At 43.9% G+C, this 24,128-nt stretch overlaps 1 protein-coding gene across 4 annotated transcripts in view; it reads right to left on the minus strand.

The window, feature by feature from the left end:
- The window catches only part of GYG2 (glycogenin 2), a 41,470-nt gene extending 26,109 nt beyond the window's left edge, over nt 1-15,361 (minus strand). For 2 of the 4 annotated variants that reach the window (XM_077146208.1, XM_077146207.1), the window contains exon 1: nt 9,365-9,690. In XM_077146208.1, the coding sequence (XP_077002323.1) occupies nt 9,365-9,675 (311 nt within the window). In that variant the 5' untranslated portion in view covers nt 9,676-9,690. Of the gene's footprint in view, nt 1-9,364; nt 9,692-15,294 lie in introns of those variants that run through there. The other 2 variants (XM_077146209.1, XM_077146210.1) reach the window with 2 other exon arrangements.
- Between the last annotated feature and the right edge of the window lie 8,767 nt (nt 15,362-24,128).

The raw sequence follows: 24,128 nt of genomic DNA on the forward strand, positions 1-24,128 counted from the left end.
AGAGAAGACTTAAATAAATGGAAGGAAATCTGTGTTCAGGGATTGGAAGACTAAGTATTGTTAAGATGTCAACTCTGCCCAAATTGATTTATAGATTCAACACAATTTCCATCAAAATGCCAACAACCTATTTCACAGACTTGGAAAACCTATTTCCAAATTTATTTGGAAAGGCAAGGGGCCCTGAATATCTTTCAAATAACTTTAAAATATCTTTAAAAAGAAAAATAAAGTTGGAGAACTGTCACTTCCTGACCCTAAAGCATATTACAAAGCCACAGTGTTTAAAAAAGAAACAGCATGGTATCGGCATGAAGATAGACACAGTGACCAATGGAACTGAATTAAAAGTTCAGGAATAGGCTGTCACATTATGGTCAATTGATTTTTTGTTTTTTTTAGAGACTGTTTTTTTATTAATTAAAAAAAATTAACTAACAGCATTTAGAAGTCATTCCATTCTACATATACAATCAGTAATTCTTAATATCATCACATAGATGCATATTCATCATTTCTTAGTACATTTGCAACAATTCAGAAAAATAGAAAGACAACAGAAAAAGAAATAAAATGATAAGAGAGAAAAAATTAAAAATAAGAAAATAAAATAAATAAAAAAAACTACATCTCAGATGCAGCTTCATTCAGTGTTTTAACATAATTACATTACAATTAGGTATTATTGTGCTTTCTTCCTTCCTTCCTTCCTTCCTTCCTTCCTTCCTTCCTTCCTTTCTCTCTCTCTCTCTCTTCCTCCCCCCTCCCTCTCTCTCTCTCTCCCTCTCCCCCTCTTTCTCTCTCTCTCTCTCCCCCCTCTCTCCCTCCCTCTCTCCCTCTCTCCCTCTTTCTCTCTCTCCCTCCCTCCCTCCCTCCCTCCCTTCCTTCCTTTCTCTCTCTCCCTCCCCCTCTCTCTCTCTCCCTCTCTCTCCCCCCTCTCTCCCTCCCTCTCTCTCTCTCTCCTTCTCTCCCTCTTTCTCTCTCTCTCTCTCTCTCTCCCTCCCTCCCTCCTTCCCTCCCTTCCTTCCTTCCTTTCTTTCTTTCTGTCTGTCTTTCTCATCATTCCTTAATATCCTTCGCACTCCATTTCATAGGAAGCAACCCACTGGGACAGAATTGTGTATTATATATATAGCATCATCATGTATCATATTGTATCATGAACCATCATAATATATAGATCATCTCATCTTCCTTGCTTTCAACATTTTTGTGGTTAAGCTGTCTCATGTGCAATATAGAGCTGGATATTTTTTCTTTGCCCCATGCTGAAAGTCTCTCTTTTAAGAGGGATTTTTCAATCCATTCACCTTTATTATCATCACTAATATACTTGGATTGTATCCTGCGGTTTTAGTTTATATTTTCTTTTTGCTTTTATCATACTTTCTTCTTTGCAATCCTTTCTCAACTTTCATTGCATTGATTGAGTTTTCTTCATTCCATGCATTTTCCACTCATGCTTTGAAACTCATATTTAAACATCTTTAAACTCATATTTTCTCTCAAATCCTAAACATCATCTATATTTTCTCCCCAAGCATGGCATCACTGTGATCACTTTCCTTCTTCTTCCCTGCTCAACAAACTACCTCCCAGGTGGACTGTTAATACCAGATTATTTTCATAACTTACACACTCATACATTTAGACTTAACTCTCAGCTTTACTCATTCATCCGTATAGTACTGCTTCTTGTTCACCATTTCTTCTTTCTTAGATTCATACCCTCAATTCATTTCTCTTTCAAGTCTTTGTGCGATAAAATTTGGGGGCTTGCACATATTTGAAACATGTTTATTTTGCTTTCAACATAAAGGCTAATTCGACTGAAAACAGAAATTGCATTTCAAAATTATTTTGCTCCAGAGCTTTGATGCATCAACGTTCTCAGCCAGACTGATACTGAAATACAGCTAGTGCTTTTTCTTCATTTTTGTGTTTTGCAATTACATTGCTTTGCAGCTTCATTCATTCTTCTCAACGATCAAGGAATACTCCCAATCTAAAATATTTTCTCAGTGCTGAAATATTGCACAAGTAATTTCCTCAACACAATTCCCTCTGCTTTTCTCTGTCTTCTTAAAACCCTATCAGAAAGATGTTGGAGCTTTCGAATCTTTTCTATCCCTTAATATTTCCCTTATACTCCACATTTATTTTCCTTTTTTAAGGCAAGTTTGATCCAAGATAACTTCTCTTAAGAAAGTACTATTTCATCACCCACTTTCTCCTGCCTTCTGCTCAGTTATTAATGGAATCTAAGGCATCTTCTTGGGTGGAAAATAAAACGGGGGATGGGCCGGGGAATTTAGCAGTGTCTCGCCACAAATAGCTCTGGGATTTGTGTTCTTTAATATCTTTTTCAGCTCTGCTTGTTTTCTTAAAATAAATCCCTGGAGGGGGAATTGAGTTTCATGGAAGCAATTTGTTTAAAGCTATAGGCACCGACTCCTGGGTTTGCTTTCACAGCAGAAGGATTCCCAATACAGGTCGTATAAAAGCGAAACCAGTGTTGCTACATTTAACTTTTTCCAGCATTTCTATGACATTGTTTCAGAATGGTTTTCCATTTGTATTTTACTTTATGATTTTTTAAAATTTACTTACATCATAGTCTCCAAACAAACTCACTCCCCTTTCTCCTAACCTAATTTCTGTCTCTGTGGGCTCGCTATTTCTGGACATAACTTTTAAGTGCCATCATACAAGATGTGCCCCCGTGTGCCTTGCTTAGTTCACCCAGCCTCATGTTTTGAGGTATTTCCAAGTTCATGCAGTTCTCAGAATTTCAGTCTTTCCTGTGCCTGAATAATATTCCTTGGTGTGTAGATACCACATGGTTTTCATTTATTTGTTGATGGACACTTGGTTTCTTTCTCCCTATGGGCTGTTGTGATTAAGGCTTCTATGAACAACGGTGTACAAGGCTCTGAGTCCCTATTTTCACTCTTTTTGGGTATACATACAGAAGCAGAACGGTTGGGTCAGATGGTAATTCTGTATTTTGCTTTTTTAAAAATTTCCATTGCATTTTTATACTCCCTGGTTTATTTTGAAAACCACATTTTCCAATCTATATCCAAATGGATCTGAAATGACAGTTATCTCAAAGTACACAGAAATCCCCTACATGCTCCTGTAAATGACACACTGATAAAAGAACGCAGTGTATTGTTGAAGAACATTGACATAACAGAATTCTCGCGTTCCAGCTTTTCTCCCTCTAAGCCAATATTCAACGTTTGACGTTTGGATTATATGGGCATAGAAAGCAGACACATTTGTCAAAGTGAGAAGAAGATAAAACACCAAGCAGTGTCCTTTCTAAACATAATTAAATTTTCAGAGCAAAGTGGTCCACATGGAAGCAAAAAGCTGACCTCCTCATGAAATAGACTAGACAGACAAAAATTAAGAATGACTGCAAAAGACTTAAACCATTGATCGTTCTCTTTCCTGTCCTTTTAACATACAAGTATGCCCTCTGGGTATGTGTGAATCAAAATAATTCCAATCGATTGTGAACTATGAATACGGGTTATATAATTCAATAAAAGGCCCCGTGGTAAGAAGAGAGGTAGTACAGGTGAATAAAGGTCATTTGTCCATCAAGTCCTACATATTGACTTAATAAAGAGGTAAATTATTTAAAAGCCTCAATGAGCTCCATTATTGATTTGGTTGTGAAAGGGATATTTTAATTATTTATTAAGATTATAACCAAGCATATTAGAAGGCGAGCCATCGCTGGATAGTATAAGGTCAAACACTGGGAAAATATGATCGTTACGAAACATTACATTTTGTGGTTCTACCAAGTGGAACCGCCATATTACTGTCCACAGTGGGTGCACCATTTTACCTTCCCAATATTTTCGAATACTTTAAAGTTCTTTTGTGGGGACCTGTAACTTGAGGAGATATTTTCACTTGCAAAAACTAATGTGCACGGTCTTGACAGATTCCTGTGGAGACAGGAATTCAGGAGAAAGCTTTTCAGGGACCCTTTTGGTCTTATCTGGACACTTCTACAAACAATTTAACCCTTCCCCTCACCCTGCCATCCGTGGAATGCTGGAACAGTAGCCCGTCCATAGAGAGGTCCCCAGGGACAAATGTCTACCCACAACAACCCCTTTCTAAATCTAGGATGACTCTGTCTCTGGTCTGTATCTGAAAGTCCATTTGTCAGGACACAGGGGAAACGTCACTGCAGCTCACTGTGTTTTTCTCTTTGTTTTCTTTTGGGAGCCTGACGGGCTCATTTTGGACAAGAAGAAATAAAGTTTCAGCATCAATGAATTAGAAATACTTTTAAGGGAATGCGTTACGGATAACCTGGTTTCCCATCACTCCGACCTTAAAAAAAATATTTGCCCATCCAACTGAGTTGTTTAGTTTTTCTGCTGACTCTGTTTTGAGTCTTTGCATCTTCTACCCATTTCACCCTTTTGCTACAGAGCTGGAGTTGACTCACTGGTATTCTGTATTAAAGCTATTTGTGTCCACATGTACATACAACCCAATTTCTAAACTAAGTTTGGTTATCACCATTCTGAGAGTTTCTTAAAATAAATTCATCTTTTCCTAGGCTCTGAAATAGTTCATACGGCATGGCAGTTGACCCATCCTGGGCAATTTAACAGAATTTCCCTTAAAATTGTCCAGGCTCAGGATCTTTCTTCCAGATAAGTCCTTGAAAACATTCTCGACTACTTCCATTTTTATTGGTCAGCTGAGATTTCCTACTTTTTCAGATGTCAGTGTTGGAAATCCAGTCTGAATTTCCCTAGAAGGATCAAGCATTTCTTCAAAAATTCCATCATTACTAACAAACAGGTATGCAAAGTATTTTCTTTCATGATTTATATTACATACAAATGACTGCTTTTTATTTTGAAATCTGTACATGCCTGTTTTCTCAAGCCATAGGTTTATTTTTAAATGTACTTCCTGTTCCCAATTATTAGTTTTGTTTTCATCTTTTTAAAAATCCCTTCCCCCTGTTTGTCTTATGTGTTTTTAAAAACTTTGGGAGCTGTATAATGTCTTCACTAATTTTCATTTTTTTCTCTGGTCTTAGGTCATGTCTCCTGGTACTTTTAATTGCCCCCCTCCCCCACCCCAACATGGTTTGTATAGATAGGATCCACATTGCAATTCTTTTAAATAATATACAATTTGAGCTTTCATTTGTTCACTGATCAAGTTATTTAAGAGTCTGGTTAAAACTTTCCAAGTATGTGGATATAGGTTTTTTTAAGTTTAGTCATTAATTCTGTTTTTATAATATAATCTAATAACATCACTTATTAAATTCCTGCTCCAAGTAACATATTAAGTGTCTCCTTGTAACGTTAGTAAGACACCAACTTTCCTAAGTGGTCTGTGGTTAAAGAGAGAAAAGATTAAGGCTTATAGAAAGCATAACATTCAAGAGATAAGTACTGACTCTAAATCTTTTACATTATTCATCACCTAAATTTCCTTTTATGTTGGAGGGAGTTAAAGACTGGGAGAACTATAAAAAAGCAAAAAAAAAAAAGAAGGCTTCCCTACCACCACTTCCCTGTAAATCTAATATATTCATTTTTTGCTGATACATCATAAATAATGACAATTTGTGCATAAAACTTATGACCAGTATCTTAAATGCAAATTATACATTTTATCATTTAACACCTTTTACCTTAAATTCTGATAGAGAATTGTATAATTACCCCTGCTTTCTTTCCTCCATGTATGTCTGCTATCTTTTTGTCCATCTTTCCAGTCAAAGCCATTTTCATTACATTAATATTGGTCTTTTGTCACTATTTTACTCTTTGTTCCCATCTAAACATCTTTCTCTTTTAATTTTTAATGTCAGGAATGAATGAAATCTGGCTCCCTCCATGTAAGTTCGTGGACTTATTTTCTGCCTATCTTCCCATCTCCCTTCCTTAGCTGTGCTATCCTAGTATGGATAATATTAAATAAATGTACTGGATGGTATGCATTGTTCTACATTTGCACCACTTCATAAATGAATTTACAACAATTGCGTATCCCTAATGCGAGATTTTTATTTGCTCCCTTACTCTTTGAAAAAGAACATTTTCAGTATGTTCTGCATTTCTGTATATCAGTCACCAGCAGTACATCCTCAAACAACTTTTTAAAGAGTAGCAGTCATCTTAGGCTCTTGCCTGCTTTTCCTTTTGCCTTCTTAATAATTGGTGCACTGGGCTGGGTATAAAAGCTTTGGGACCTAAAACTTTGATCATGATTCTACCTGTTCACTGTTTTCGGACCATTATTATTGTGGTATAGAAATCTGACATCCACTAAATATTTCTTTCTTTGCAAATGAATCTACTTTTATTCTTTTTGTAATCCCACTGAAATCTGGGTCAGAACAAATTTTGGAATCCCTCAAGCTGCATCATATCTATGTTTTCGGTCTTTTAAATTGAGTTTTATCATGCTTGATGACACTTACTTTCTCTGGCACTCATTAGCTCAGGAAGTTTTCTTCTAATGCTTCTTTAATTATTAATAATATGTACTTTGCCTTGAGCTCCTTATCAAACCTAGGTGTGCTTCAGAGATTCCTTCACTATATACATTCAACTACTGAAAAGGATCCCACGCTTTCTATAACGATGACCTCAATTTATGCAGGGCTAATTTTAATGAAGCATTTATCCAAAATGCTTAATTTTTAATTCTATTTTAGTGAGTCATAACAGTTGTTGAAATCATTGTGCCCCCATTTTACTAAGTGAGGTAATTTCTCACCTCAGCTTATTTTTTTCATCTCACTTATTATCAAGTCTGTATTTTCTTGCATTTTATTAAAAACCCACCTCTGACCTCTTCCAAAATCAGGTCTCATTTCCTGTGGTGACCTTTTGTCATGACCACGCTTCTCTCTTGGACATTTGGGTGATGTTCCTCATTACAGAGTCTCTTACATGCCTCATTCTGATTTTACTTCTTTCCACTTATTTACCCTTAAAGAAGAAGAGGGCTTTCCCTCCTGGTGATGGATTCAGCCTGGATTCTCATTTCCTATGGAATGGGAGAATTCCCCCTTTTCAAATCTCCAACCAAGAGCCAATGTGGGTGGTCAAGGTTTTAGCAGGGGAAGCCCATTTCTTCCCACAGTGTGGGCAAGTCTTTTTCATTCTTAGCCACTTCTAACAAGGACAATCCCTTCCTGGAATGGCCATCGGGCACAGAGACAAGCCTATGCAACCCTTTAAGGCTTCCTCAAACTCCAGGACTCCAGCACAAGCTGCTCCAAAGTGTAGGTATCTAGGTTGCTTTGCAAGGACCCCTGACCCCATGAAATGCAACTGCTGCTGGGAGTTTCTGCTGGATGTCCACCCTCTCTTCCTTCCCCCACCCACCCCTTCTGCCCTGGGACCACTGTCTCCCATTTCCACCCAGCCATTGCTTCTCTGACATTTGTACTCCACTGACACATTCACAGAGATGCTAGAAGGGGGATATGAGACATATGCCCCCATCCCTTCATCTCACCAGGTTTCTTCCAGTGCTCTTCTCACATCTTGGTCCCCCAAAGTACCAATGAACCTTGGTAGGGATTGACTCATATCTCCCTCTACACCCCACAAAAGTACATGATTGGGTCCCCATCGCAGGTCCTGTGGATGTGAACCCATTGTAAAGAGGACCTTTCATAATGCTATCATGCATCAAGGTATGGACTCATTTGTGAACCTCTCCCAAGACCTTATTTAGATGAGGCCACCTAGAATCAGGGTAGAATTTCATCCATGGGACTGGAGGCCTTGTAAGGCAGCAGAAATCTGGACACACAGATCTGAGAGTCACAGGGGAATACAAAAAGAGTCAACCAGCTGGCCCCAGAATGCTACAGACTTTGGAGAAAGCATGGCCCTTGTTGTCTTCTTGATGCTGCATTTACTTTCTCCAAACTGTGAGTCCAGAGATCCCCGTTGGTTAAGCCCACCAGTGTGCGGCATTTACTATAGAAGCTCCGGCAGATTGAGACATACGTATGGTACTTTACTCCACAGCAGCCTCAGGCGTGGAATGTTTGGTGCCAAGACAGAGGATTTCCCAAGTGAGCTGGGCAACACATCTTAATCCTACAAGGCCACCGTGTGTCTCCCTATATGACACCTTCCCATACTTAGACCCTGTCACAGTCAATATCCGTTAACCTGGAGAACCTTAAAACAGATCCAAACTGACTTAGTCTCTGGGGCTGCCATCACAAAGCACCACAGGTGGAATGACTCAAACAACAGCAATGGATTCTCTCACAGTTCTGGAGGGCAGACGTGGGAAATCCAGGTGTCCACAGGACCTTGCCTCCTCTGAAACCTACAGGGCACAAGCTCTTCCTTGTCCCTCTCCTGGCTTCCCAATAATCTGTGATGCTGTCTACTTCCATCACAAGCCTATCTCCTCTGTGTGCCTTCATCTCCTCCCCCTTTTTACAAAGACTCCAATCCCATTGGATCAGGACCCATCTACTCCAGGGTGGCTTTGGCTTAACCCATCCCATCTTCAATGGCCCTATTTCCATATAAAGCTGCATTCATGGGACCAGGGTTAGTCTTGTACATGTCTTTATTCTTCTCCATCTTTATCTACCTCTCTATCCATCTATCATTTGTCTATCCATCTAACCATCCATCCACCCATCCATCGATCTAGCAATCTATCTTCAATCTTTCTATCATCCATCTGTCATCTAACAATCATCTATCTATCATTTATCTTTTTAGCTACTTATAGTCTATCTACCATCTATCTATTAATCTTTCATCTATCTATATATCTATATCATATCTCTATCTATCATCCATCTATTTATCTATCATTTCTCGATGTATCTATATCTATCTATCTATCTAATCTCTTATTGGTCCTGCTTATCTGGAGAACCCTACCTTATACGATGACATTCAGGTTTAAAACTTCAATCTACTTGAATATAGTTGCTTTTCACCTTTTCTCCCCAAAAGTTGACTTTTAAATTTCTGTTGTTAAGAACAAGAGTAGTAATCATGCAGATTACTATGGTTAAGGATTCTGAAGTAGATCCCATGCCTTGATTAAATGTCCACCTTTCATCACCGGCCCAGGGTACTTTATGAATGTGTAATGCCAACCAGTTGTCCATCATCTGGACCTGTGACCAAAGGTAGGTGTCAGTTAGGACAATCCCAGGGCTTCTGAGGGTGCTAGACCTTCTCCCAGGAGGAGCCACAGTGCATAGAGGTGCCTCTGAGACATACATTAGCAAACTACACACCTGAGAGGAGATTCCAAGTCTTACCTGAGCAGGTTACACACCTAAGAAAGAGATTCTGAGCCTTACCTGAGCAGTCTGCACACCTGAGAGGAGATGAGCACCACCAACTTCCGGGTTGCTCTGTGGTTCCTCAGCGACTGCCCCAAGACCAGCGCCCCTTGGCAGGAGATATCGTCGGTGGCCAGAGTGACGAAGGCCTGATCTGTCACTGTGAATACTAACAAAGACACCAGTATTAGGTGCTGGATGGACTTCACGTGGACAGGGGCCCCAGGGCCACCTCCCTTCCTCTCTACAGCTTTACGGCCTTCATGGAGAACACCTTCAACAGTCTGTAAGTATTCCTTGTATTCATTGAGATGTTTTGCATAAATCATTCCATTTTTCAAAACACAAAAATGTGCAAGGAAAGCCTAAACATGAGGCAATGCCAACTGCAATGCAGTTCAAACATCCTGATATGACACCACCACCTGTATTTCAGATAAGGTGCAATCCAGCTGATTCAGGATGGGTCTTAAACCCATGACTGGAGGTCTAATTTGGAAGGCTAGAGAAAGAGAAAAAAAAGCCAGAGGAGCACCCAGATGCAGAGTCAACAGAATTCAGAAGAGAAAGGAGATGATGCCGCCATGTGCATTGCCACATGTGGAAAAGCCAAGGAACCCCAAAGACTGCTGGCCAGTCAGAAGACACACACCCAAGGATGAAGCAAACCTTCTGGCCTCTGAAAACATTAGCCCATAAATTCCCATGGTTAATCCAATCTATTGCATGGTATTTGTTTTAGCCACTGAGAAATTCAGACATGGATATTCATGGATATGAACCCTTCTCTTAGTTTGCATTAGAGCCTTGAAATCTCACCTGAAGTACTTGTGTAGAGGTGACAGAAGAGCTAAAATGTGAAAGCAACATCTCATTCTTTTAGCTACGGTGTGCCAAGCATGTGAATTCAATTCAACTCAAGAATATATGAAGGCCATGGAGATGGGAGAAGGAAAGCTCATTGTTTCAGCAGCGAAAATCTTCTTAGTTTCATAATGTCTCAATAGGAGAGCAAAGAACTTTCAGAGGGTCCAATTAAAGCCTAATTTCTTTTTAAAGTCACTTTGCCTAACTTTGACGATGATAGAAAACAAGCTGATTCTTGGGCCCCCAAGAGCTGGTTGCGAGGACGACGAGAAGAGAAGGAAAGGGAAAGAAGCAAACCTGAGAGTTACCAAGCCTTGTCTCAGTCACCCTGTACTCTAAAGAAATCAGAAATTGAAGCATGCAGCCTGGAGCCAGAATATAAAGATCAGTGGTTCCAACGATAGGAGCATTTTCCTCTCCGAACCACAGTCCCTCTCCCTGTGTGTCACAGGCCTGCAGCAGCACTTACAATGAGGCAAAAATATTCACATCTCCAGTCAACATAACCATAGCAAAAATACTTCCCAGTTCCATGTGTCTGAGCTGATGCCCTGACCTTTATATCCCAAAGGGATGAACTCCAAAGTGTATCCATTAGAACCGTGTCCATACATTTTTCCCTTGGATTTAGAGGGAGTGAGAATTCTCAGCTTTCCCACTGTAAATCGAGTATTGCAGACAGCATACTCATGCACAGAAGTCTACAGCTCCCAAAAGATAGATAGATAGATAGATAGATAGATAGATAGATAGATAGATAGATAGATAGGTAAATGACTGGTTTTAAAAAGTATAAGAATGATTATTATTTACTTATACCTTTGAAAAGTCCTCACCTTTGATGGAAGTTATTTCCCTAAGAACCAACCCACATGTTAAGAAGGAGCCCTTCAGAGGTAGCAAGAGAGAGGGAATGACTTCTGTCTTCTGTTTCTGAGCAGAGAAGAGATTGAAGAGGAAGTGAAAATTCAGGATTGGTGTTAAGAAAGCTCAGAGGTGGCTTGGCCGAAGCTGCTGCCAAAGCCATGTGCACCTACCTGGAGAATCAACCAGAAGATGGAAAATAAGAGCCCGATTTCAACTCTCCCAGGAGGGCTCAGAGCCACATCTTGAATCCCATTTATTATTTAGTGGTTCTGAGGGGAAGGGAGAAAGGAGAGGAGAGAGAAGCAAAGAACGGCCAAGTAGAAACCCTGGGTATTCAACTCTCATCGCGAACATACTTCTGAACAGCACACCAAGACAAGAGACAACAGAAAGCATCATCCTTCCATGCAGATCTCTGACCAACAAAACATCACGAACGAATTGAGATTGGGAAGGCTCAAATGCACCAGGAAGGAGCCCATCAATCACTGGGAGATGTCAGCAGACCCCTCCCTGAAGGAGAAGATAAGTCAAGTAGAGTAGAAGGTGGCAGGGGGAGCATGGAAAGCAGCCCAGAGATCCTGCCTTCACCCCCCACCCCACCCCCACACACAAACAAGACTAACACCCCAAGGACAACAGTGCACAAGAGGCTGGAAACAGAGAATTCACTAAAATTCTGCAAAAATTCTAGAAGTCAGAAGAAGCCCACTCCCTGGGTTTAAAAAACAAATGGAGGAACTTATCATAGACTAAATTGTGTCCCCCACCCAAACAGAGCTTCAGTAAATGTGAACCCTGGTCCTGTAAATGTGAAATTATTTGGAAACTGGGTCTTTGAAGATGTGATTAGTGATGATGAGACCAAACTGGGCTAGGGGCATGTCCTCACCCAATAGGACCGGCGTCCTTATAAGAAAAGGAAATGTGGATACAGACAGACCAACTGGGAACCAGCTCCTGTGAAGGAGACAGACTCTGAAGCTCAACGTTTTCTGGGAAACCACCAGAAACTAGAAGAGGCATGGAAAGATTCTCCTTCACAGGTTTCTGACTTCTGGCCTCCAGAACCATGAGACCAGAGATTTCTGCTAGGGTAAGCCACCTAGTTCGTGGTATCTTGTTATCGCAGCCCTAGGAGCCTGAGACAGATCGACTCTAAAGAACAGAAAAGGCTCCAGAAAAAAATGTACCACCACATGGCATTCCTAACCTGTGACATCACCTGTAACAATTTCAGATCAAGGAGCAAGTCATCCATGTAGGCGGAGCTCAACGGGCAGTCGATTTGTAAGATTGAAAAATTTTTAACATCTTAAAATTACATTGCAAATGTCAAGGATCACCAGAGATTTGGAAAGACCCTTTTGGTCTATCTGAGAAGCTTTTGTTTCTTTGTTTTTGAGTCGGTGCGAGTAAGGTACAAGGAAATAGTAGAACTGGCAAACTGACTAAAGGTTGATCAGTACAGCCAATAGTTTTCTAATTTTCACCAGGATGTAGACGTATGTTACAGACAACAGTGGGTTAAATTCATGAAGAATCACCAATGTTGAACCCGAAACTGGGAAAGGAAAATTATCAATCATCAGATGATCCCATAAGTTTTAAATTTACACCCAACGACCCTTTTCAGGTTGAACTGCCTTTTACTATTAAGCTGTTTTCATCATTGCAATCTTCTGTTGAAACCGTTTTGATTGGGTTTTCCTCCAAGAAAAAGATGTCCCAGGAGAGCTGTGGGAAAATTAAAAGTGGGGGAGTGGGGAAGGTTGAATATTCCTGAAAAGAGCAATTCAATTACTTCTAACATGAATGTACAAAGGATATCTCACTAGATCATTTTCTGTTCATTTATCCTTTCAACAGTCCAAAGCATTCCTGCACCGTATCTAAGAAAAACGATGGCTAATTAGTGGGATTGGGTTTGACGCACCATGGTCGTAAAAAATGGGCCTCCCATGATGAAAAGCTATAAAACCAGATGCCAAAAAGAAGTAAATTTTCAGTCACGTCATGTTTCTGACTGTTATGGATTGAATCACGTCCCCCCAAAAGATTAGTTAAGGTGAGCTCAAACTAGAGGAGTGGACCCTAATCCAACACAACTGGTGTCCTTTTAAGACGGAGAGAACTGGATAAGGACAGAGAGGAAGACAGAAAGGGAAGACAGCCAAGTGAAGATGGAAGCAGACATGAGTGATGCCACCAGCCAAGGTATGCTCTGCAGACGTCTGGATTTCAGACTTCTGGCCTCAGGGAATGTGAGAAAATCAAGTTCTATTATTCTAAGCCACCCAGTTTGTGGCACTTTGTTATGGCTGCTCCAGGAAACAAACACCGTGTCTGAGAGCTGGTCTGGACAAGTCTTCTACTTCCCAAAAGGAAATCCGGACGCGCAAGGGCAGGCAGGAGACCAGAAGCCCTGGGAGAAGATTGAGTCACCTTCACGCACTGAGGAAGGTACATCACCAGCAAGGTGGTTGGTGACCTGGAATTGGTGGAAAAGCCAGACCACAACAGGATAAATCACGAATGGAATCAGCAGAGCAGGCAATTTTTCTAGACACATGGTCCTTCATGGGGAAAGAGACAATGCCAGGTCTGGAGTCAAGGGCCAGTTTACAGAACTACACATGGTACGTCTTGTCTTTCTCTTTATTTTAGGATGGGGCTATCACTGATCATATTTTTTTGATCTCTCTTTTTTCCTCTCTCTTTTTCCTCTCTCCAACAAGCTGGGTCCCAAGACCCAGCCTTGCCCTCCAGATGCAAACCCCACACTTCTGAATCTTGGCCATCTTAGGTCCACGGATGATGCTACAAAATCATTTGTGGAAAAATGTTCCATCTGAAATGCAAGATGGAACAACACCGTGCGAACAATTCATCGATAGGGTTTTCAGGTTCTACATTGCCTCACCTTTAAGGAACTTCCAACGATCAAGTTTCGGGGTGATATGAAAGGGGAGGATCCATCATAATCCAACACACGGCACTGGGAGGATTACGTTTCCATCGAGAACACCTAGAGAATATGGGCCTGGCGGCTCACAGCAGGGAAACCCAAAGAAAGCCTTTCTCTTGATGCCATTTTCAACCAGCTATCCAACTTCAGCAGAGGGCTGACCACGGCTGACAGTTTCTTAAGGAGTCTACGAAAAATGTGTATTCCTGTCCCTCCTGCTCTCCATGCATTCAATCATCCACCCAGCCTCAGAAAAATAATATCCGTGGCTTCCTCATCTGTCTTTTCACCTTTTCTCAAAGATGGTTTTTTGTCTTCTGCTGTGAGTTGATACCGTACAGATCTCCTGAGTCCTCTCGAGGCCCCATGAAGATGGTTTTAATACCTGTCTCTGAATGTCATCATTTCACAGAACAGAGAGGCTCACCTTCCCTCGAGTTCCTCGCCTACTCCATTTCCCATCACTTTCCTTTCTAAGACCAGAGCAGGGGGTAGCACAGAAAGTCCAGCAATTCCACCAACCCCTCCTCTGAGCAATATGCAATCTGAATTTTTTGTTTACATGGGCAGGCACGGGGAATCGAACCGGGGTCCTCTGGCATGGCAGTCAAGCATTCTTGCCTGCTGAGCCACCCTGGCCCTTTCCAGCCTGTGTTTTTAAACACGTGAATGGTCAGGTCTCCTGGGGGGTGGGGGAGAAGAGTGAACCTTCAGTATCAACAGGGCATTGGGATATTATTTTTTGGGTGTTGCTCCATCCTCTCATCTTCTCTGCTTCCCAAGGGTCTACAGCTGATGTCCACAAAAGCCACCCAGCTGGCCCTGCGGCCCTGCTGGAGACTCACCCCAGAACTTTACTGAATAAGAAATCATGCCCTAATGGGGCTTCAGGAGGACCCCGATGCACTTTTAGGCGCATGATGGGCAGGCTTAAAATGCAAGACAGCTCACCGGTATTCCCAAGAAACCAGTACCTGCAGACTTCCAGGGATCCTTTTGGCAGAAGGAAGTTTAGGGACCTTCCACGTTCCTTACGGCGCCACAAATCACCCCCGTTCCACAACCGCCACCGAGGCACCCAGCAGCACCGGCCCTTCAGCTCCAGGGAACCCCGGGCCAGTTACCCAGGGAAACTCGAATTTGGGGGCTACCCACGGGCGAATTGGAGTCTCCCCTGCGCAGGCCAGTCTTCAACGTACCAGCCCCAGCAGCGGGACGCCGGAGGGAGGGGCCGCGTCCGACTCACCCGACATGGTCCGCAGCGCCGTGGGGCGGTGGGCGCGCAGGGGCCCGCGTGCGCCTGGGCGCGCTGGGTGGACTCCGGGCCGCGAGCCGGACGAGCGGGGGCGCGTCTCCCCAGGACCCACGCGGCTCCCCGGCCTGCGGGCGACAGCGCTGGTTCCCGAGACCTGCGGCCGCCCCCTCCCTCCCGGCGGTCTCTGGTTCGGCCCGTCACCTGCGGCCGGGACAGCTTCTGCGCCCCCAGCCCAGCACCTCCCAGCGACCCGCCCCGGAACTTGGTGCCCGCCCGCCACCCACCAATCCCTGCCTTTCCTCGTGTCGCCAGCAGCCGCGCCGCGCGCCGGCCACCTCCGCGCCCCTGGAGAGCCTGTGGGTGCCAACCCGTGCGCGCCCCCGCGGCCCGCGCCCCCGGCACCTAGTCGCGGCTCTGGGCAGTCTCTGGCCCGCGCCGGGTGCTGGGAGTCCCGCCGCCTGCGCCCCGCGATTGGCCGCTCGCCGGAAGCCCGGCCCCGCCCCCCGCTGGAGCGTCTGGGGGCGCGGGTCCGCCCTGGCCGCCGCAGGCCCCCACCCCGCCGGCGCTCCGCCCTGGAGAGAGCTGAGACGGCAGAAGGGGCACCTTTCGCCCCCGAGCCCGGCCTCGGCGTCCTCCCCCCGCGCGCGCTGAATCCACAAGCCTGCGGTTTCTAGGTTGGGACATTTAACCTTTAATCGGCCAACCCCAAAGTCAATATTTGCCAAGCTCTCTAGGGAGGCTGCCACGCTGAAGGCCACTCTGGAAACCTCAGGGGCCCGTTGTCAGGCGCAGGGCTTGGTACTGAATTTTTGCGGTGCACGGAAGAGTGAAGAGTGAACGCATGGAAGAGTGAATGAATAAGTGAGTGAACAAAGCAAGAAGGAACAAATGAAGGAAGCGGTGAGGGGTGAGCTCCTGGGCTGCCTAACGCCTGCACGCCTGGATGAGTGCATGTGTGAATGAGCTAATTCGTGCGTGGGTAAGTAGATGCCTGCTGGAATGAATGTGCAAGCGAGTGAGGACATGCCTGAGTGAGTGTGTGCCTGAGTGAGCAGATGTGTAGATGTAGGAACGAGTGAATGAGTGCTGGGAGAATGAGTGAGTGAATGAGTGAGTTATGAATGAATGATAAGTGACCGCGTGAATAAATGAATGAGAATGCATGCATGAGTGAATGAATGGATGCATACATAAGGCAACAAATAAGTGAACGCACACTTTAGTGAATGATTAAGTGCATGAGTGAATATAGGCATGAACAAATGAGTGACTGAGTTAGATATAGGAATGAGTGAATGCATGCGTGATTGAGTGCTTTCATAAACGAATAAGTGAATGCATGGTATGTGAGTGAATGAATAAATGCATCTATGAATGAGTGAATGAATGAGTGAAAACGTGCATGCATGCAACAGTGAGTGGTTGAATAAATGAATGAATGAGTGAGAGAAGAGAAGTGAATGTGTGAAGGCATGAGTGAATGAGAAAGCCTACAAGTGGGGGAGCGGATTCAGATGTAATCGTGTAGTCCCTGAATCTTTGGGGTCTGTGTCCCTCTGACCAAGTCAGGAACCCCTGCCAAGCCTCAGAGTGGGGAGAGGCCAGCAGAGGTTCCATGGAGGTTGAAATCAAGGCCATGAGACCAAAGCTTCAGGGGCCTGCTTGGTCCGTCCCTAGGGTCAAGCAAGCCCTGGATGGGTTGGGGGTGTGTAGAGGAGTAGTGGGGCTGCACCCCCTCACCTACAGCCAACTGGGGAGACAAAGGAGGGCATGCTGACCAGGGTTGTACAGCCCTCAGACTCGGCCAGGGAAGGACCTCCCTGATTGCCAGGTGTTGGTGAGAAGTTCCAGCAGGTCCTGACAACAAGGCCAGCTTTGAGCCAAGGAGATCTGCATTTAGGAGTGACCCTGGGAACCGCCCGTTTGAAACGTCCAGTTTGAATTCAGCTGAATGTACAGAGAGAATGGTGGCGGGCATCTTGGCCCCACACCTTGGAAAGGTCTGCGGGCAAAAACAGGGAAGGCACAAGTGCCCCAAGGAGGAGAACCATGCCCAGATAATCCGAAAAGGGGAGAGGACTCCAGGTGGGCAGACCTGCCAGAAAGTTCCTCAGGGAAACTAACCTTGACTGGGCACCTGAAGGGGGGGTGGGCAGGCAATTATTTCAGAAACTCTCCCATCATCTTAAGCTTTTTTGGTTCAAGAAGGACGAAGGTGACACTCCTATTTTTAGGAGCCCACTCCCAACACAGCTAGGCTGAGTTCTCTGAAGGTGACATTCCAAAGAGGGCTATCTCCCCCCCACCCCAAACCCTCAGTGGTACAGGTATTACAAGTTCACACCATCCATGCAGAATTTGGATACTTATTGTATCTTTGCTGGTTCGAAAGGGATCAGAGCCAAGAAGCCTTGGACGGGAGAAGTGTGGACATGGGGATGGAAGAGACAGATCTGGGGACAGCAGACAGGTGATGAAATTACTGCTATTTATATCGTAGAGCATAAAGTGCTCAGACCCTCGCTGTTCTCTCCGGGGGTCTGCATGTGGGTCCTGCGCTGGGCCGGGGGGCTCGGTGATTCTCTCCGGAGGGGCTGCCCTGTGCACTCCAGGCTGTCGAGCAGCATTGCTGGGCTCCACCCTCTTTACTCCAGGAGCTCCCCCTCCTCCACTAGTGACAACCAGATATGTCTCAGATGTAACCAAATATTTCCTGGGAGGGAGACAAAACTGCCCTCGTTGAGAAACATCGCCCTACAGCAAGGAAAAGATCTCTGGGTGGAAGATAACTTGGGGCATGCCAAGTAGAACTCCCCACCAGGCCCTTAGAATGCAAAGGGGAACCAAGGGAGCTCCCTCTCCCCAGCTGTGGCATTGAAAATGTCTCCATGTTGCCAAGTGCCTATGGGACTGATATTGACCCCAGAGTGAAAGAATCACCATAGATAAAGAGAGACAATCTATTTATAGGTTGACATGGGTATGTAGATAAATGACAGATAGATGATAGGTAGTGGATGGACAGATTGATGGTTGATGGGTGAGTGATAGGTAGAAGGATACATAGATTAGATAAGTACATATAGATAGAGATGATAGCAGATAGATGATCGAGATAGATGATGGAGATAGCTGAAAGATATAGGTGGTGGTGATGATGAAAGATAGATGAGAGATAGATAATAGATGGATATATAGATACGTAGATAGACAGACAAAAATCGATGTTCGATAGATAAGTAGATAGCTGAGAGGTAGGTTATAGATCTATAGATAATAGGTAGATGACAGATAGATGGATAGATAGATAATAGATAGATGAATGATAGATGTTGGATGGATGAATGAATAGATACATGGATGAGTGGATGGGTGGATGGATAGAGATATAGAGATGGATAGACAGATGATAAAGATAGATGGATAGGATGGTTGGGTGGACAGGTAGATGGGTGGACTGACGGATTGGATGGGTGGATTGGACAGATAGGTGGACGGATTGGACAGGTGGATGAGTTCATGGGTGGATGGGTGGATGGGTGGATAGATTGGATGTGTGGATGGATTGGGTGGGTGGATGGACAGATAGATGGATGGATTGGGCAGGTGGATGAGTTCATGGGTGGATGGGTGGATGGGTGGATGGGTGGATAGATTGGATGTGTGGATGGATTGGGTGGGTAGATGGATAGACGGATGGGTGGATGGATGAATGGAATGGATGGGTGGATTGGTGGATGGATGGATGGATTGGATGGGTGGATGGATGGATGGATGGATGGACGGATGGATGGATGGATGGGTGGATGGGTGGATGCGTGGATGCGTGGATGGATTGGATGGGTGGATAGATGGATGGGTAGATGGATGAACGGAATGGATGGGTGGATGGGTGGATGGGTGGTACATGGATGGGTGGATAGATGGATGGATGGGTGGATGGATGGATGGGTAGGTACATCTGTGGGCATTTATACATTAATACTATTAGGGTCCAGACAACTGTAGCGGGACCGTGTTGGGCTCTGTACGATGTTAAGTAGCCCTCCTGCCCCAACCACTTGACACCAGGAACCATTCCCTGATGATGACTGTGGTCTCTAAACAGTGCCTCCTGCCGAAGCTGGGAGGAAACCCCATCAGCCAAGAGAAGAGGGGCGGGCACTCCATTCTACTGCCTGGTTGGCTGCCCCATTCTGGGTTTGGGGATTAACAAGCACGGTCTTGCCTCTTGGGGGAGAAAATGAGCCTCCACTTGCTGTGTGCAGGTGGAGCAGCACGGCAGCCCATTTACTCCACCCTCTCCCTCAAGCAGACATTTCATCCTGATTTCCTACTGGTAAAAAAAGCTCCAGAAAGTTTATCCAACACGCTATCCTTTCCAACGCTCCGGCGAACGGAGAGGAATTTTACTGGAACCGCAGCTGGGCAGCACTCACCACGCTTTCCTTTTCTTCACCAAATACTTAAGAAAGTGGGTGGAGAGTCTGGCCAGGGTCAGCCTAAAGTGGGAAAGATGGGATGGATTTGCAAGGGGCCCCGTCCCCCCGAAATGTGCAGCTCCTCAAAGAAAAAGTGAAGCCAGTTAAGAAGCACTCGGGAAAGAATTCTGAAATGGCCCATGGGGCTGAGAGAATGAAGACTTGTCCCTCCTGTCCCACTCCAGTTCTCATATCTCACACCACCCCCAGGCGGGCTGTCACTCCTCGGCCAAATCCCTACATTGTGTTTTCCTGGGAACCATCCCCCCATCTTTTGTGCTGTACAGGGCTACTCAGCTTTGCCTGCGAAATGGAGAGAGATTCACACTCTCAGCCTCCACTCCTGAGAACCCCCTGGATTCAGAAATCTGAGGCTGGGGGGCTGGTGCTCTGTGCACCCTCGAGGGTGAGAAGCATGCGTCCAGTTGCCAAAATTTGGAATGGGGACAGCCAGAGCCCAGAAGGCTCGAGGGCTGGGAGGTGGATTGGGCAGAGACAGAGAAGGCCCAAGGCAGCTGGAGACAGGGGGAGGGGGGAAATTTTAAAGGTGCTTGCAAAAAGTGCATGGGGCATGCTTGCAGGAATTTACCGCTTGCTTCCAACCCAAACTTCCCTGGTTGCTCACCCAGCCTCCCGCCCCTCCCCACCCACCCATTTTCTACTCAGAATCTGTGCCCAGAAAACAGGGCATAAGGCAGGAAGCCACAGGACACATCTCCCTGACCGCTCGGCCCAAGGCTAGGTACCTTTATGAACACAGAGGCGCCTCCTTGCAGTGGACCTTGCCTAGTTCCTGCTCCTGTTTGTATGTTGGTGTCCAAGCAGCCGCAGAGAGGCGTGTGCTGGCTTCAGACGAGGCATTCAAGCCTCACCCGGTCGTCCCTCCTCTCCCCTACTGGGGAAAGGTGTTTGCTCGTTACAAAAGGGACCCTGCGATGCTCTAAGGAGCCCTTTGGGAAAACATTAGGGCATTCACTGGGGCAGACACTATTTTGTTATATAGTTACAGAACCTTTTCTAATAATTGTGTGTTGGAAAAGGAAAGTGTTCAAACCCAGAAGCCACAAAGGGTTGCCAATAAATTTGATGACGTAAGTGGTTTTGGTGGCAGTTTAGATTGAAAGACAACCAAAACACTGAGAGAAAATATTTGCAACATTTATACATACATACATACATATATCAATTGCAATCATATATTGATACATTTTTACGGAGAGAAAATGTTTCTAATCATACGATCACAATTACAATCATGTGTGGATGTATTTTTAATCCATTGCTAAAGATGCACATCACAGTATTTAAAGAACGACAATTTCAAACAGCTCACTACAAACACAAGCAAAAGAGTTGCAGCATCAGCTACCAGTCAGGACCCTTTTTTGTCATGGGTTGAGTCATTATCCCCAAAAAGACACTCCAAATCCCAACCCCGATCCCATGAATACGAGCGTATATGTCAACAGGATTTTTGAAGACATTACAAGTTCAGATGAGGTGAACCTCCATCCAATAGGACTGGCACCCTTATAAGGAGAGGGCAAAAGCTAAGGACTGCCACAGATTGCTGGCCACCCACCGAGGCTAAGGGGCAGGCGTGGAACAGATTCTCCCCTTTAAGAATATGTGGCCCATTCTGTGCTCCTAAGGATCAGAGGTTTGTCAGAGGCTTCTAGAACAATTTCTGTACTGATAAGATAGGAAATTCAGAGAAACGCTGTTAATTGGGCTTTCAGATATCGTTGGATGAGGTTGTGATACCCGGAGCAACAGCAGCTATTTTTCACCATGAGAGAAACTGATGAATTCTTGGGCTGAACTGCAAGACACTTGGCTCTTGGAGGATATACTTGGGCCCTCAGATTACCCCAGAACATATATAATTCATTAAAATGGAAAAACATTAAATCTGTATTGTTTATTAGGTTTAAAGATAATAATTCCATGATATCATTACATAAATAACATACTTTTCTCCCAAACGAGTATATTTTCCCAAGCAAAAAAACATTGAGTGGTATTATTTTACACTTTTGTAAATCTCACCAATATCTTATTTAATAGAAGACAATCTCCTCCCACATCCAATCTGTTGTAATATGCTGTACATGAAGAAAATCCAGACTCACACTGCTATTTTTAAAGGACAGATGTATTTTAATAGCCTTTTCATGTTCTGTGGATATTCTTCTTTGATGCTATACCAAAACTTGAGATTTGGGTGTGTCTTCAAGGTAATATCTATCAAGGAATTTGTTACAGTAAAACCCACTTAAATAAAATCCACAATGTATTGAAACCCACTTATTCAGATCTTTGGTAAGTACACTTTTGCAACATGATAAGTGGGTGATTTGGAAAACATCGGTTCATTGATTTATGGAAGTCTTCCAAAATTGACAGGTTTATATACAAAATATTAGAAAACCACATTTGTTAACCTCACTATCAATTGCATCAGAAAATAATATTTAGCTATCTGCAAAAGGCCAAGCTCTCAAGAGAAACACACGTTTTACAAAATTTAGCTTTCTTCTTCGAAAGTGCCCGTTTTATCATTGGCAACAAATCCTGAACTGACGGGTTCACTTTACCCACCTTTGAGAAAATATCCATCAAATACGCATGTCTGTTTGACCTTCTAATCATCCTTCTCAACATAAAAATGAGGTTTCGTGTAGAAAGTGGAAAGTTTAGTTAGCAAGTCAAACAGAGCGCGTTATTCCTCGAGTTGAGCTCTGTACTTCTCCATGCAGCTGAAATAGTTTATATGCATTCCCACTGAATCACAAATTATAAAAATGGCCCGTGTTTGTTTGCTTCCTCAAAGACCTTCTGCGTGAAAGCAGCGTTTTATTTTATGGCAAGTGTGCACTGGCAAATGCAGTGACAGCTCCTATGATTTGAGGCTGCTGCCCTGACACATGCTAAGCAACCATTCCTGTGTCTACAACTTCAGTTCAAAGTGCAACATGATTGGACAAGTCCTGTGTCACTCTTAAAAACAGTTGCCGAACTCACGGACCTCTTGCAACCATCCCGGAGACCTCCAGGGTTCCACCTCGTACGGTTTGAGAACTGATATTCATTAGGATCGGATAAGTGAAATCAGAAAAAGTTTTAAATAGCAAAGAAGAAGTCAAGAATTCTAAAGTTCCTTAGCAATCAGACTGGGAAGCTTTCAAATTGTCCAACTGGGGGCAAGAGTGAGAGATTCAGCCACTCACTAATGGAACGGTACATTTGTAAAACCCTTTTTGAGGACAGTTGGATGGTATTTTTCAAAACATCAAATGGGTATGACTTAAGCCCAGCAATTTCAGAATTGTATCCACCAAAACACAGCCACTCCTGAGTCCCGTCTTGAATCCTTTGCAGGCATGATTTTATTGCCCCAAACTGCAAGTGAAATTCCATCATTTAAGAACTGAGGCAAGAGGTAATAATCAAGAAATGCAGCAGAGATGTTGGAAATAAACAGGATTATACTACAGGAGTTTCATTGTATGAAAAAAAAGCAATCCGTCAATAATTGATGTGATATGAAAACCTCTAAGGAAAACAAACCAAAGAAAAAAAAAATGCTCCTCAGCGTAACTGATAAAAAAACATCAGATAAATCCCAACAGAGGGACATTCTCTAAAATACCTGAATGTTGTTCCTCCAGTTTGTGAAGGGCATCAGAAACAAGGGAAGTCTGGGGAAGTCCAAGCATCAGTGAGACACAAGGACAAAAGGCATCGTCTCATCCAGAAACGGGAAACAGGCGTAAGAGAAAACTGAGGAAATCTGAATAAAGTATCGACTTCAGCTCATAATATTAGTTTATTAATTGTGATGAATGTACTATAGTAATGTGAGATGATAATAACAGGGAAAGTGGATGTGGCGTGTGTGGGAACTGTGTTACATTTGCAATTTTCCCATAAACGTAAGAGGGTTGTAAAAGATGAAGTTTATCAAAAAATAAAAATGACCAATAACATAAAGAATGGAGAGCTAATCTCAGAATCTTAGGTACTCTAGAGGAAAGTATCAGCGTAGAAGCGCAAACTAAATCCAAAATTGGATCAGCTTTCCTAAACTAAATCAAAGGAAGGTAGGAAGGAAGGAAGGCGTTGGGGAGGGAAGAGGGAAGGATACACACAGAAAATGCCCACAAAGCTGCCTGCAGCTGCCTCTGGAAAAGGGAGAAACACCGAGGGTGGTGAAAAGGACTTGAATGTTTTCCTCATTTCACTTTTACACCGTTGGAATCCTTTTAGCCAGGCCACATCCGTGCACTCCTCCCTTCCCTGTTTTCACTTTTTAATCGGCGTGACCTGCCTGTGTGTTTGGGT

Source organism: Tamandua tetradactyla, chromosome X, assembly GCF_023851605.1.
Source record: "Tamandua tetradactyla isolate mTamTet1 chromosome X, mTamTet1.pri, whole genome shotgun sequence".
In the NCBI taxonomy this organism is placed as follows: Eukaryota; Metazoa; Chordata; class Mammalia; order Pilosa; family Myrmecophagidae; genus Tamandua; species Tamandua tetradactyla.